Source organism: Oncorhynchus gorbuscha, linkage group LG02, assembly GCF_021184085.1.
Source record: "Oncorhynchus gorbuscha isolate QuinsamMale2020 ecotype Even-year linkage group LG02, OgorEven_v1.0, whole genome shotgun sequence".
Classification (NCBI taxonomy): domain Eukaryota; kingdom Metazoa; phylum Chordata; class Actinopteri; order Salmoniformes; family Salmonidae; genus Oncorhynchus; species Oncorhynchus gorbuscha.
The window spans coordinates 34,426,726-34,442,290 of NC_060174.1; the positions used below are offsets into that span (position 1 = coordinate 34,426,726).

The 15,565-nt window shown below is 46.8% G+C and overlaps 1 protein-coding gene across 3 annotated transcripts in view; it reads right to left on the bottom strand.

The window, feature by feature from the left end:
* The window catches only part of LOC124001469 (protein FAM107B-like), a 78,598-nt gene that overhangs the window by 55,417 nt on the left and 7,616 nt on the right, over positions 1 to 15,565 (bottom strand). For all 3 annotated transcript variants that reach the window (XR_006832787.1, XM_046308258.1, XM_046308244.1), the window contains exon 2: positions 4,649 to 4,712. Coding sequence is in view for 2 of the 3 variants with exons in the window: in XM_046308258.1 (XP_046164214.1) it covers positions 4,649 to 4,712 (64 nt within the window). In the remaining variant the exon portion in view is untranslated. The remainder of the gene's footprint in view (positions 1 to 4,648; positions 4,713 to 15,565) is intronic.

The following is a 15,565-nucleotide window of genomic DNA, read 5'->3' on the forward strand; positions in this document are numbered from 1 at the left end:
GAGTACATCCGTTCTGCCAAACGACTTAATGCCCGTCAAGCTCGTTGGGCGTTGTTTTTCGCTCGTTTCGAGTTTGTGATTTCTTACCGTCCGGGTAGCAAGAACACCAAGCCTGATGCCTTATCCCGTCTGTTTAGTTCTTCTGTGGCTTCTACTGATCCCGAGGGATTCTTCCTTATGGGCGTGTTGTCGGGTTAACAGTCTGGGGAATTGAAAGACAGGTTAAGCAAGCACTCACGCACACTGCGTCGCCGCGCGCTTGTCCTAGTAACCTCCTTTTCGTTCCTGTTTCCACTCGTCTGGCTGTTCTTCAGTGGGCTCACTCTGCCAAGTTAGCGGGTCATCCCGGTGTTCGAGGCACTCTTGCGTCTATTCGCCAGCGCTTTTGGTGGCCGACTCAGGAGCGTGACACGCGCCGTTTCGTGGCTGCCTGTTCGGACTGCGCGCAGACTAAGTCGGGTAACTCTCCTCCTGCCGGTCGTCTCAGACCGCTCCCCATTCCTTCTCGACCATGGTCTCACATTGCCTTAGACTTCATTACCGGTCTGCCTTTGTCTGCGGGGAAGACTGTGATTCTGACGGTTGTCGATAGGTTCTCTAAGGCGGCACATTTCATTCCCCTCGCTAAACTTCCTTCCGCTAAGGAGACGGCACAAATCATTATTGAGAATGTATTCAGAATTCATGGCCTCCCGTTAGACGCCGTTTCAGACAGAGGTCCGCAATTCACGTCACAGTTTTGGAGGGAGTTCTGTCGTTTGATTGGTGCGTCCGTCAGTCTCTCTTCCGGGTTTCATCCCCAGTCTAACGGTCAAGCAGAGAGGGCCAATCAGACGATTGGTCGCATACTACGCAGCCTTTCTTTCAGGAACCCTGCGTCTTGGGCAGAACAGCTCCCCTGGGCAGAATACGCTCACAATTCGCTTCCTTCGTCTGCTACCGGGTTATCTCCGTTTCAGAGTAGTCTGGGTTACCAGCCTCCTCTGTTCTCATCCCAGCTTGCCGAGTCCAGCGTTCCCTCCGCTCAAGCGTTTGTCCAACGTTGTGAGCGCACCTGGAGGAGGGTGAGGTCTGCACTTTGCCGTTACAGGGCACAGACGGTGAGAGCCGCCAATAAACGCAGGATTAAGAGTCCAAGGTATTGTTGCGGCCAGAGAGTGTGGCTTTCCACTCGCAACCTTCCTCTTACGACAGCTTCTCGTAAGTTGACTCCGCGGTTCATTGGTCCGTTCCGTGTCTCCCAGGTCGTCAATCCTGTCGCTGTGCGACTGCTTCTTCCGCGACATCTTCGTCGCGTCCATCCTGTCTTCCATGTCTCCTGTGTTAAGCCCTTTCTTCGCACCCCGTTCGTCTTCCCTCCCCCCTCCCGTCCTTGTCGAGAGCGCACCTATTTACAAGGTACATAAAATTATGGACATGCGTTCTCGGGGACGGGGTCACCAATACCTAGTGGATTGGGAGGGTTACGGTCCTGAGGAGAGGAGTTGGGTTCCGTCTCGGGACGTGCTGGACCGTTCGCTCATCGATGATTTCCTCCGTTGCCGCCAGGATTCCTCCTCGAGTGCGCCAGGAGGCGCTCGGTGAGTGGGGGGTACTGTCATGTTTGTCATTTATTGTCATGTCTTGTCCCTGTGCTCCCCATGCTATTCGTTTCCCTCTGCTGGTCTTGTTTGGTTCTATCCCTCTCTCTCCCCCTCCCCCTTTCACTCTCTCGCTCTCTCTTCTCTCTGTCGTTCCGTTCCTGCTCCCAGCTGTTCCTATTCCCCTAATCATCATTTAGCCTTCCCACACCTGTTCCCGATCCTTTCCCCTGATTAGACTCCCTATTTATTCCTTTGTGATCCGTTCCTGTTCCGTCGGTTCCTTGTTTTGTATTCCATGCTGTAATTGCGTTTCGCCCTGTCCTGTCGTGTTTTTTTGCCGTGATTGTGTATCACCCTGTCCTGTCGTGTTTTGTGCCTTCTTCAGACGCTGCGTGTGAGCAGGTGTCTCAGTTGACTACGGCCTGCGCCTACCCGAAGCGACCTGCAGTCTGTGGCCGCTTCTCCAGTTGTTTTCCCCTCTACTATCTAGAGGATTTCAGTTATTCGGTTTTGAGCATTAATAAACTCTGTTTCTGTTAAGTCGCGTTTGGGTCCTCCTTCACCTGCATAACACCGGAAAAGACATGAGGGAAATCAAGGTCAGTGTGTGTGTATGGGGTGTGACAGTGTGTGTCTGTGTGTCTGTGTGTGGTGTGTGTACGTCACACTCTCTTTTCAACAACAGACTTTAGGAAATGGGGAACACTGTTATCAGGAAATAAAGAAACCCCATTGTGTCTGAAATGAACTCTCACGCCCTATCTGAGACACACAGGCCAAATAACCAACATACCCCATGACAGGGACAGGGAACTTTATGTTGGATCCAGGAATAGATCTCACCTACTGTGTGCCAACAACATCTATGAGAAGTTAACAGATGTTCTGTCTGCCTGGGTACAGTTTGTGTGTGTGTGTGTGTGTGTTTATTTATTTATTTCACCTTTATTTAACCAGGTAGGCAAGTTGAGAACAAGTTCTCATTTACAATTGCGACCTGACCAAGATAAAGCAAAGCAGTTTGACAGATACAACGACACAGAGTTACACATGGAGTAAAACAAACATACAGTCAATAATACAGTATAAACAAGTCTATATACAATGTGAGCAAATGAGGTGAGAAGGGAGGTAAAGGCAAAAAAGGCCATGGTGGCAAAGTAAATACAATATAGCAAGTAAAACACTGGAATGGTAGTTTTGCAATGGAAGAATGTGCAAAGTAGAAATATAAATAATGGGGTGCAAAGGAGCAAAATAAATAAATAAATTAAATACAGTTAGGAAAGAGGTAGTTGTTTGGGCTAAATTATAGGTGGGCTATGTACAGGTGCAGTAATCTGTGAGCTGCTCTGACAGTTGGTGCTTAAAGCTAGTGAGGGAGATAAGTGTTTCGAGTTTCAGAGATTTTTGTAGTTCGTTCCAGTCATTGGCAGCAGAGAACTGGAAGGAGAGTGTGTGTGTGTTTGTGTGTGTGTGTGTCATATACAGAAAGAGTTAAAGATGTTAATCCTTTAAAAGCGTCTGGAACATGTACCTCTTCTATACTATCAATGAGAGTAAGGGATGCTAAACACACATGCATGCACGTGTAGACACTGGCTGATATTTGACATATGACAATCAATGTACCCCCCCTAGGAAAGCTAATTGGGGCAGCCATGTTACCCATCTGTCCCCTGAGTACTCCTGGCACACACACACACACACACACACACACACACACACACACACACACACACACACACACACACACACACACACACACACACACACACACACACACACACACACACACACACACACACACACACACACACACACACACACACACACACACACACACACACACACACACACACACACACACTAATAATCAGCTTGCCATTGGCCCCACCCAGACATTGTCCCGAGACCTATCGCCTAGGTAACCGTCTGTAATGAGCCACCCTCAGAAATCCTGGCAAGGTGCTTGAACACACACACACCAGTGGCGTACCACAGTTTCCACCGAGTGTACAAAACTGAGTGTACACTGAGTGTACAACAACATTGAGTTGCGCCCCCTTTTGCCTGCAGAACAGACTCAATTCGTCATTGCATGGACTCTACAATATGTTGAAAGTGTTCCACAGGGATGCTGGCCCATGTTGACTGCAATGCTTCCCACAGTTGTGTCAAGCTGGCTGGATGTCCTTTGGGTGATGGACCATTCTAGCAGCATTGAAATTCTTAACACACTAGCACCTACTACCATATCCCGTTCAAAGGCACTTAAATCTTTTGTCTTGTCCATTCACCATCAATCTGTCTCCTCCCTTTCACCTACACTAAGTGGATTATATAAGCGATCGTAGCTTTCACCTGGATTCACCTGGTGACCATATGTCATGGTTGTGGGCTCCCAGAGCCTGTGGTTGTAGGGTGTCTGGTACACCAATGACACACACGCACACGCACACACACACACACACACACACACACACACACACACACACACACACACACACACACACACACACACACACACACACACACACACACACACACACACAAACAAACTCAAGCAGGCTATCCTTTTTTCCACATCTCTACATCACCACAGATACAGACATTTTAATGAGTACTCCTCTTGCAGTTTACTTCAGTCTGAACATAACAAGACAGGGAGGGGAAAAGGTAATGATCCCTCAGAAGTATTTCCTTTGTACTTAGAGTTCCAAGAAAACATTAACAAGAAAACCCTAAATAGAGTATACTTTTGAATGCTGTAGAATATGAACAAAGTCAACTTGGGAAGCAAAACAATAATTTGGTGGTTTATTGCAGTGAGAAAATGTTTTATGATATTTTCCACAGACCCATCTCTCCACACACAAATGTTAAGTTTTGTTTTTCCATTATGAGATCACAGTACGTGCCAGGGGTTTTCCTTCCCAAATATATATCCAGAAGTGTGGAGGGAAAGGAGGAGAGGAAGAGAATGAAGGAGTAACGAGAGCAGGAGTAGAGAGGATGATGAAAGGAAGAGAGAGAGAACAGGACGTTTGTGTTCATTTCTGTACCTGATAATGTCCCGTCCTCCATATATTCCGACCAGTCAGACGAAGCTTCCTGGAATTCTGATTGCTGGTGTGAACCCCCGAGATGAAACAGAAAAGAGCACTGTCAATCACCTCCCAGGTCAAACACACACACACACAAATGCGTATGCACGCACGCACACACACACACACATACGCGCACAAACGCGCACAAACGCGCACAAACGCGCACACACACACACACACACACACACACACACACACACACACACACACACACACACACACACACACACACACACACACACACACACACACACACACACACACACACACACACACACACACACATTATGGGCATTAATATGGAGTTGGTCCTCCCTTTGCTACTATAACAGCCTCTACTCTTCTGGGAAGGCTTTCCACTAGATGTTGGAACATTGCTGCAGGTACTTGCTTCCATTCAGCCACAAGAGCATTACTGTTGGGCAATTAGGCCTGGCTCGCAGTCGGCATTCCAATTCATCCCAAAGGTGTTCGTTGGAGTTGAGGTCAGGGATATGTGAATTCCAGTCAAGTTATTCCACACAGATCTCGACAAGTCATTTCTCTTTGGACCTCGGGGGCATTGTCATGCTGAAACAGGAAAGGGCTTTCGCCAAACTGTTTCCCAGATTCGTCCGTCAGACTGCCAGATGGTGAAGGTGTTTCCTCTGCTCCAGAGTCCAATAGCGGTGAGCTTTACACCACTCCAGCCGATGCTTGGCATTGCGCACAGTGATCTTAGGCTGTGTGTGTCATGTTTTGTCATTTATTATCTTATCTTGTCCCTGTGCTTCCCATTCTATTCGTTTCCCTCTGCTGGTCTTATTAGGTTCTTTCCCTCTTTCTATCCCTCTCTCTCCCCCTCCCTCTCTCACTCTCTCGCTCTCTCTTCTCTCTATCGTTCCGTTCCTGCTCCCAGCTGTTCCTATTCCCCTAATCAATCATTTAGTCTTCCCACACCTGTTCCCGATCCTTTCCCCTGATTAGAGTCCCTATTTCTTCCTTTGTGTTCCGTTCCTGTCCTGTCGGTTCCTTGTCTAGAATTCACCGTGCTGTGTTTGTGTATCGCCCTGTCGTGTCGTGTTTTCCTCAGATGCTGCGTGGTGAGCAGGTGTCTGAGTCTGTCTGGTTCAAGTGCCTTCCCGAGGCAACCTGCTGTTCACCTGCTGTTCAAGATCGAGTCTCCAGTTTGTCCTCGTCATTTCGAGTGAAAGTTGTGTTTTTTGTTTGTATTTACTTTACTGGATTAAAGACTCTGTTTTCGCCAAGTCGCTTTTGGGTCCTCTTTCACCTGCATGACAGAAGGAACCGACCAAGGAATGGACCCAGCGACTTTAGACGCTCGTTACACTGCCGTCGAGATCCAAGGAGCCATGCTCGGCAGACACGAGCAGGAATTGTCTGCTGCTCGCCATGCCGTGGAGAACCTGGCCGCTCAGGTTTCCGACCTCTCTGGACAGTTCCAGAGTCTACGTCTCGTGCCACCTGTTACTTCCTGGCCTGCCGAGCCTCCAGAACCTAGGGTTAATAACCCACCTTGCTACTCCGGGCAGCCCACTGAGTGCCGCTCCTTTCTCACGCAGTGTGAGATTGTGTTCTCTCTCCAACCCAACACATACTCTAGAGAGAGAGCTCGGGTTGCTTACGTCATTTCACTCCTTACTGGCCGGGCTCGAGAATGGGGCACAGCTATCTGGGAGGCAAGGGCTGATTGCTCTAACAAGTTCCAGAACTTTAAAGAGGAGATGATTCGGGTTTTTGACCGTTCAGTTTTGGGTAGGGAGGCTTCTAGGGCCCTGGCTTCCTTATGCCAAGGTGAACGGTCCATAACGGATTATTCTATTGAGTTTCGCACTCTTGCTGCCTCTAGTGAGTGGAACGAGCCGGCGCTGCTCGCTCGTTTTCTGGAGGGACTCCACGCAGTGGTTAAGGATGAGATTCTCTCCCGGGAGGTTCCTTCAGATGTGGACTCTTTGATTGCTCTCGCCATCCGCATAGAACGACGGGTAGATCTTCGTCACCGGGCTCGTGGAAGAGAGCTCGCATCAACGGTGTTTCCCTGCTCCGCATCGCAACCATCTCCCTCCTCTGGCTCAGGGTCTGAGCCCATGCAGCTGGGAGGGATTCGCATCTCGACTAAGGAGAGGGAACGGAGGATCACCAACCGCCTGTGCCTCTATTGCGGAGTTGCTGGACATTTTGTTAATTCATGTCCAGTAAAAGCCAGAGCTCATCTGTAAGCGGAGGGCTACAGGTGAGCGCAACTACTCAAGTCTCTCCATCAAAATCCTGTACTACTTTGTCGGTCCATCTACGCTGGACCGGTTCGGGTGCTACATGTAGTGCCTTGATAGACTCTGGGGCTGAGGGTTGTTTCATGGACGAAGCATGGGTTCGGAAACATGACATTCCTTTCAGAGAGTTAGAGAAGCCTACGCCCATGTTCGCCTTAGATGGTAGTCATCTTCCCAGTATCAGATTTGAGACACTACCTTTAACCCTCACAGTATCTGGTAACCACAGTGAGACTATTTCTTTTTTGATTTTTCGTTCACCGTTTACACCTGTTGTTTTGGGTCATCCCTGGCTAGTATGTCATAATCCTTCTATTAATTGGTCTAGTAATTCTATCCTATCCTGGAACGTTTCTTGTCATGTGAAGTGTTTAATGTCTGCCATCCCTCCCGTTTCTTCTGTCCCTACTTCTCAGGAGGAACCTGGCGATTTGACAGGAGTGCCGGAGGAATATCATGATCTGCGCACGGTCTTCAGTCGGTCCCGAGCCAACTCCCTTCCTCCTCACCGGTCGTATGATTGTAGTATTGATCTCCTTCCGGGGACCACTCCTCCTCGGGGTAGACTATACTCTCTGTCGGCTCCCGAACGTAAGGCTCTCGAGGATTATTTGTCTGTGTCTCTTGACGCCGGTACCATAGTGCCTTCTTCCTCTCCGGCCGGGGCGGGGTTCTTTTTGTTAAGAAGAAGGACGGTACTCTGCGCCCCTGCGTGGATTATCGAGGGCTGAATGACATAACGGTTAAGAATCGTTATCCGCTTCCCCTTATGTCATCAGCCTTCGAGATTCTGCAGGGAGCCAGGTGCTTTACTAAGTTGGACCTTCGTAACGCTTACCATCTCGTGCGCATCAGAGAGGGGGACGAGTGGAAAACGGCGTTTAACACTCCGTTAGGGCATTTTGAGTACCGGGTTCTGCCGTTTGGTCTCGCCAATGCGCCAGCTGTTTTTCAGGCATTAGTTAATGATGTTCTGAGAGACATGCTGAACATCTTTGTTTTTGTCTATCTTGACGATATCCTGATTTTTTCTCCGTCACTCGAGATTCATGTTCAGCACGTTCGACGTGTTCTACAGCGCCTTTTAGAGAATTGTCTCTACGTAAAGTCTGAGAAGTGCTCTTTTCATGTCTCCTCCGTTACTTTTCTCGGTTCCGTTATTTCCGCTGAAGGCATTCAGATGGATTCCGCTAAGGTCCAAGCTGTCAGTGATTGGCCCGTTCCAAGGTCACGTGTCGAGTTGCAGCGCTTTTTAGGTTTCGCTAATTTCTATCGGCGTTTCATTCGTAATTTCGGTCAAGTTGCTGCCCCTCTCACAGCTCTTACTTCTGTCAAGACGTGTTTTAAGTGGTCCGGTTCCGCCCAGGGAGCTTTTGATCTTCTAAAAGAACGTTTTACGTCCGCTCCTATCCTCGTTACTCCTGACGTCACTAGACAATTCATTGTCGAGGTTGACGCTTCAGAGGTAGGCGTGGGAGCCATTCTATCCCAGCGCTTCCAGTCTGACGATAAGGTTCATCCTTGCGCTTATTTTTCTCATCGCCTGTCGCCATCTGAGCGCAACTATGATGTGGGTAACCGTGAACTGCTCGCCATCCGCTTAGCCCTAGGCGAATGGCGACAGTGGTTGGAGGGGGCGACCGTTCCTTTTGTCGTTTGGACAGACCATAAGAACCTTGAGTACATCCGTTCTGCCAAACGACTTAATGCCCGTCAAGCTCGTTGGGCGTTGTTTTTCGCTCGTTTCGAGTTTGTGATTTCTTACCGTCCGGGTAGCAAGAACACCAAGCCTGATGCCTTATCCCGTCTGTTTAGTTCTTCTGTGGCTTCTACTGATCCCGAGGGGATTCTTCCTTATGGGCGTGTTGTCGGGTTAACAGTCTGGGGAATTGAAAGACAGGTTAAGCAAGCACTCACGCACACTGCGTCGCCGCGCGCTTGTCCTAGTAACCTCCTTTTCGTTCCTGTTTCCACTCGTCTGGCTGTTCTTCAGTGGGCTCACTCTGCCAAGTTAGCTGGTCATCCCGGTGTTCGAGGCACTCTTGCGTCTATTCGCCAGCGCTTTTGGTGGCCGACTCAGGAGCGTGACACGCGCCGTTTCGTGGCTGCTTGTTCGGACTGCGCGCAGACTAAGTCGGGTAACTCTCCTCCTGCCGGTCGTCTCAGACCGCTCCCCATTCCTTCTCGACCATGGTCTCACATCGCCCTAGACTTCATTACCGGTCTGCCTTTGTCTGCGGGGAAGACTGTGATTCTTACGGTTGTCGATAGGTTCTCTAAGGCGGCACATTTCATTCCCCTCGCTAAACTTCCTTCCGCTAAGGAGACGGCACAAATCATTATCGAGAATGTATTCAGAATTCATGGCCTCCCGTTAGACGCCGTTTCAGACAGAGGCCCGCAATTCACGTCACAGTTTTGGAGGGAGTTCTGTCGTTTGATTGGTGCGTCCGTCAGTCTCTCTTCCGGGTTTCATCCCCAGTCTAACGGTCAAGCAGAGAGGGCCAATCAGACGATTGGTCGCATACTACGCAGCCTTTCTTTCAGAAACCCTGCGTCTTGGGCAGAACAGCTCCCCTGGGCAGAATACGCTCACAATTCGCTTCCTTCGTCTGCTACCGGGTTATCTCCGTTTCAGAGTAGTCTGGGTTACCAGCCTCCTCTGTTCTCATCCCAGCTTGCCGAGTCCAGCGTTCCCTCCGCTCAAGCGTTTGTCCAACGTTGTGAGCGCACCTGGAGGAGGGTGAGGTCTGCACTTTGCCGTTACAGGGCACAGACTGTGAGAGCCGCCAATAAACGCAGGATTAAGAGTCCAAGGTATTGTTGCGGCCAGAGAGTGTGGCTTTCCACTCGCAACCTTCCTCTTACGACAGCTTCTCGTAAGTTGACTCCGCGGTTCATTGGTCCGTTCCGTGTCTCCCAGGTCGTCAATCCTGTCGCTGTGCGACTGCTTCTTCCGCGACATCTTCGTCGCGTCCATCCTGTCTTCCATGTCTCCTGTGTCAAGCCCTTTCTTCGCACCCCCGTTCGTCTTCCCTCCCCCTCCCGTCCTTGTCGAGAGCGCACCTATTTACAAGGTACATAAGATCATGGACATGCGTTCTCGGGGACGGGGTCACCAATACTTAGTGGATTGGGAGGGTTACGGTCCTGAGGAGAGGAGTTGGGTTCCGTCTCGGGACGTGCTGGACCGTTCACTCATTGATGATTTCCTCCGTTGCCGCCAGGATTCCTCCTCGAGTGCGCCAGGAGGCGCTCGGTGAGTGGGGGGTACTGTCATGTTTTGTCATTTATTATCTTGTCTTGTCCCTGTGCTTCCCATTCTATTCGTTTCCCTCTGCTGGTCTTATTAGGTTCTTTCCCTCTTTCTATCCCTCTCTCTCCCCCTCCCTCTCTCACTCTCTCGCTCTCTCTTCTCTCTATCGTTCCGTTCCTGCTCCCAGCTGTTCCTATTCCCCTAATCAATCATTTAGTCTTCCCACACCTGTTCCCGATCCTTTCCCCTGATTAGAGTCCCTATTTCTTCCTTTGTGTTCCGTTCCTGTCCTGTCGGTTCCTTGTCTAGAATTCACCGTGCTGTGTTTGTGTATCGCCCTGTCGTGTCGTGTTTTCCTCAGATGCTGCGTGGTGAGCAGGTGTCTGAGTCTGTCTGGTTCAAGTGCCTTCCCGAGGCAACCTGCTGTTCACCTGCTGTTCAAGATCGAGTCTCCAGTTTGTCCTCGTCATTTCGAGTGAAAGTTGTGTTTTTTGTTTGTATTTACTTTACTGGATTAAAGACTCTGTTTTCGCCAAGTCGCTTTTGGGTCCTCTTTCACCTGCATGACAGTGTGTTGGAGCTCGGCCATGGAAACCCATTTCATGAAGCTCCCGACGAACAGTTATTGTGCTGATGTTGCTTACAGAGTCTGTTTGGAACTTGGCAATGAGTGTTGCAACCGAGGACAGACAATTACTACAACTACGCGCATCAGCACTCAATGGTCCAGTTCTGTGAGCTTGTGTGGCCTACCACTTCGCAGCTGAGCCATTGTTGCTCCTAGACATTTCCACTTCACAATAACAGCACTTGCAGTTGACCGGGGCAGCACAAGCAGTGCAGAAATTTGATGAACGGACATTGTTGGAAGGTGACCATCTATTACGGTGCCACAATGAAGTAAGGTAATTCTACTACCAATGTTTGTCTATGGAGATTGCATGGCTGTATGCTCGATTTTATACACTTGTCAGCAGCGGATGTGGCTGAAATAGCCGAATGCACTAATTTGAAGGGGTGTCCACATACTATTGTAAATATAGTGTAAGTCATGCAGGAAATAGCTATATAACGAAATTGTACAGGAGTGCTGTGACTGATACTTCAAATCATTCTGAAACGGGCATAGAAGTGTTTTGAGGTTGTATATTGTATGGATTAAAATGTAATTAGGCAGAGCAAGAAGTTTGAATCTATTTAAAGATCTTTTGTTCACTACTTGTTCTATCTCTATCTGTCTCTATTCTGACCATCCAGTTTGTTTGGTTAATGGCAACAGTTTCCCACTTCCTCTGTCACAGATAAAGCAGGTGGCCTACAAACACATCCGGCTCTCTGAGAGTAGTGGAGAGGGAAAGAACAGGAAGGCTCTATACAACCATCCCCGCAGTAAGGGACACTTCATAACATGCTATGTAAAATATGGTTACACACACTGTAACACCCTCGCCCCTGACGAAGAACCCCTCATTAACCTTATTTTTTGAGTGTATGCTGGTCAAGCTGGTCTGCATAACCACACCCATCATTATAATATTTACCAGTGTGCTCTATTACAGTTTCATAATTGTTTGTATTCTTTATTTCGATATCTGTGTTTTTGCATGTACTTTGATTGATTTATTAATACATAAATGTATCTTATGCTACACAAAAAATAAAAAATAAACATTTTTCTAAACTAATCTAATCTGTTTGTTGGATTTATTGCACCCGTTACTGAAATGGTTGTTCCAGTTTAGATGGTTTAGGTAGTCAAAAAAAATGTAATCCTGGCAGGCAGGATTGTGCCGTGGCGGAGATCTTTGTGGATTATACTCGGCCTTGTCTCAGGATGGTAAATTGGTGGTTGAAGATATCCCTCTAGTGGTGTGGGGGCTGTGCTTTGGCGAAGTTGGTGGGGTTATATCCTGCCTGTTTGGCCCTGTCTGGGGGTATCATCGGATGGGGCCACAGTGTCTCCTGAACCCTCCTGTCTCAGCCTCCAGTATTTATGCTGCAGTAGTTTGTGTCGGGGGGCTCGTCTGTTATATCTGGAGTATTTCTCCTGTCTTATCCGGTAGTGTGTGAATTTAAGTATGCTCTCTCTAATTCTCTCTCTCTCTCTCTTTCTTTCTTTCTCTCTCTCTCTCGGAGGACCTGAGCCCGAGGACCATGCCTCAGGACTACCTGGCATGATGACTTCATCTGGCTGTGCTGATGCTCCAGTATCAACTGTTCTGCCTGCGGCTATGGAACCCTGACCTGTTCACCAGACGTGCTACCTGTCCCAGACCTGCTGCTTTCAACTCTCTAGAGACAGCAGGAGCGGTAGAGATACTCTCAATGATTGGCTATGAAAAGCCAACTGACATTTACTCCTGAGGTGCTGACTTGTTGCACCCTCGACAACTACTGTGATTATTATTATTTGCCCATGCTGGTCATTTATGATCATTTGAACATCTTTGCCATGTTCTGTTATAATCTCCACCCGGCACAGCCAGAAGAGGATTGGTCACCCCTCATAGATTGGTTCCTCTATAGTTTTCTTCCTAGGTTTTGGCCTTTCTAGGGAGTTTTTCCTAGCCACCGTGCTTCTACACCTGTATTGCTTGCCGTTTGGGGTTTTAGGCTGGGTTTCTGTACAGCACTTTGATATATCAGCTGATGTAAGAAGGGCTATATAAATACATTTGATTTGATTCTGAATGCAGATTGTGGGTGAAATTTTTTAAAAATTGGTGGATATTCCCACTCAGGTTGTATTCCGATAGGAATAAAACACAACTTTGCATACCACTATAATATTACTTGGTACTGGTTTTGTGAGTGACCAGCATTTGCTAGTGACCAGAGTCCAAAACACAGCGAAGGCTGGTCTATGCTGTTTTTTTCAGCAGGGTACTTATTGAGGGCATGGTGTAGTAGTCTCGTTTCCCATTACTGCTGTCCTGCCAGTCTTTTGTGTTTATGTACGATCATGATTGTGTTTGTAAAATGTATTTTATACCAACTAATGGTTTAAGGCCTCATCCTCTGCACTGATCTTATTGTACATACTTTACCATACTGTTGTGCCTTATCTGTACCTCTCTTCATTACTATCACACAGGGAGCGCCCTCCCCCTCCTGTAGCTTCCATTGACCAGTACTTTCACTGGTCACCATCAGTGTGACGACAGGTTGAGGGGATATTTCTGCCCTCCTGATCCATGTGAAATAGAGGACCCCTACAGCCAAGGAAGGTGCAGAGATGTGCACTATTTCTGTTACATGTATTTGAAATATGTATTTTGTCATTTGCATTACACTGGGCAATTACTACACGCCAATGTATTTTGTAACAAGATACTTTTGAGAGCTGTAGTTTGTATTTTCAAAATACAAAACCCTTTTCTATACTATTTTTAATAGCAGTTCACAATTTTGTTGCCCCCTTTCACACTGTATTGGTATCAGAAGTCTGGTGGCACTATGGTGTGTTAAGAGTGTCTGCTAAATTAACTAAATATACATGTACTGTATATGTAAAAATGGACAATTGCAAGGGATGCTGAGTATTATTCTAATGAGCTCAGTCTCAAAAAAAGGCCAATAATAATACCCAGTGTGATTTGCAGTTGGTTTGATCATTTTCACTTATACAGTGGGGCAAAAAAGTATTTAGTCAGCCACCAATTGTGCAAGTTCTCCAACTTAAAATGATGAGAGAGGCCTGTAATTTCCATCATAGGTACACTTCAATTATGACAGACGAAATGAGAAAAAAAATCCAGAAAAATCACATTGTAGGATTTTTAAGGAATTTATTTGCAAATTATGGTGGAAAATAAGTATTTGGTCACCTACAAACAAACAAGATTTCTGGTTCTCACAGACCTATAACAACTTCTTTAAGAGGCTCCTCTGTCCTCCACTCTTTACCTGTATTAATGGTACCTGTTTGAACTTGTTATCAGTATAAAAGACACATGTCCACAACCTCAAACAGTCACACTCCAAACTCCACTATGGCCAAGACCAAAGAGCTGTCAAAGGACACCAGAAACAAAATTGAAACATCATGCTTTGGGGCTGTTTTTCTGCAAAGGGACCAGGAGGATGATCCGTGTAAAGGAAAGAATGAATGGGTTCATGTATCGTGAGATTTTGAGTGAAAACCTCCTTCCATAAGCAAGGGCATTGAAGATGAAACGTGTCTGGGTCTTTCAGCATGACAATGATCCACAAACACACCCTCCAGGCAACGAAGGAGTGGCTTCGTAAGAAGCATTTCAAGGTCCTGGAGAGGCCTAGTCAGTCTCCAGATCTCAACCCCATAGAAAATCTTTGGAGGGAATTAAAAGTCTGTGTTGCCCAGCAACAGCCCCCACCCCAAAAATCACTGCTCTAGAGGAGATCTGCATGGAGGAATGGGCCAAAATACCAGCAACAGTGTGTGAAAATTTTGTGAAGACTTACAGAAAATGTTTGACCTGTGTCATTGCCAACAAAGAGTATTTAACAAAGTATTGAGATAAACTTTTGTTATTGACCAAATACTTATTTTCCACCATAATTTGCAAATCAATTCCTTAAAAATTCTACAATGTGATTTTCTGGATTTTTTTTTCTCATTTTGTCTGTCATAGTTGAAGTGTACCTATGATGAAAATTACAGGCCTCTCTCATCATTTTAAGTGGGAGAACTTGCACAATTGGTGGCTGACTAAATACTTTTTTGCCCCACTGTACATTTACATTTTGGTAATTTAGCAGACACTCATATCTGGAGTGACTTACAGTCAGTGCATTCAACTAAGGTAGAAAAATACAACACGTTTCTGTAACTGTTACTAACAGTATTGTTGCAATTCGGACCATGTTCCTGCAAATGAATTTCTACATTTTAAAATACAACATGTGTTTCAAAATACTTATTTTGATGCATTGCTCTTTATGGTATTTTGTAATCTGTGCCATCCCCAGGGAGGTGCTAGTAAGGCAGACTTGTATCAGAGTCTTCAATTGCAAAGTGAGTAATTTACAGGTTCAGGAGTCCATATGAACAGTGACATTTTAGTTCTAAACATTAGCCAAACACTTGTAACTTGCTAGTTTATTTCCCAATAAATGTATGTACAGTGCATTTGGAAAGTATTCAGACACCTTGACTTTTTCATAATTTTGTTACTTTACAGCCTTATTCTAAAATTGATTAAATTGTTTGTTTTTTTACCCATAATGACAAAGCAAAATCAGGTTTTAGAAATGTTTTATTTTTACTAGGCAAGTCAGTTTACAACCAATTTATACTTACAATGACGGCCTACCAAAAAGGCAAAAGGCCTCCTGCAGGGACAGGGGCCTGGGATTAAAACA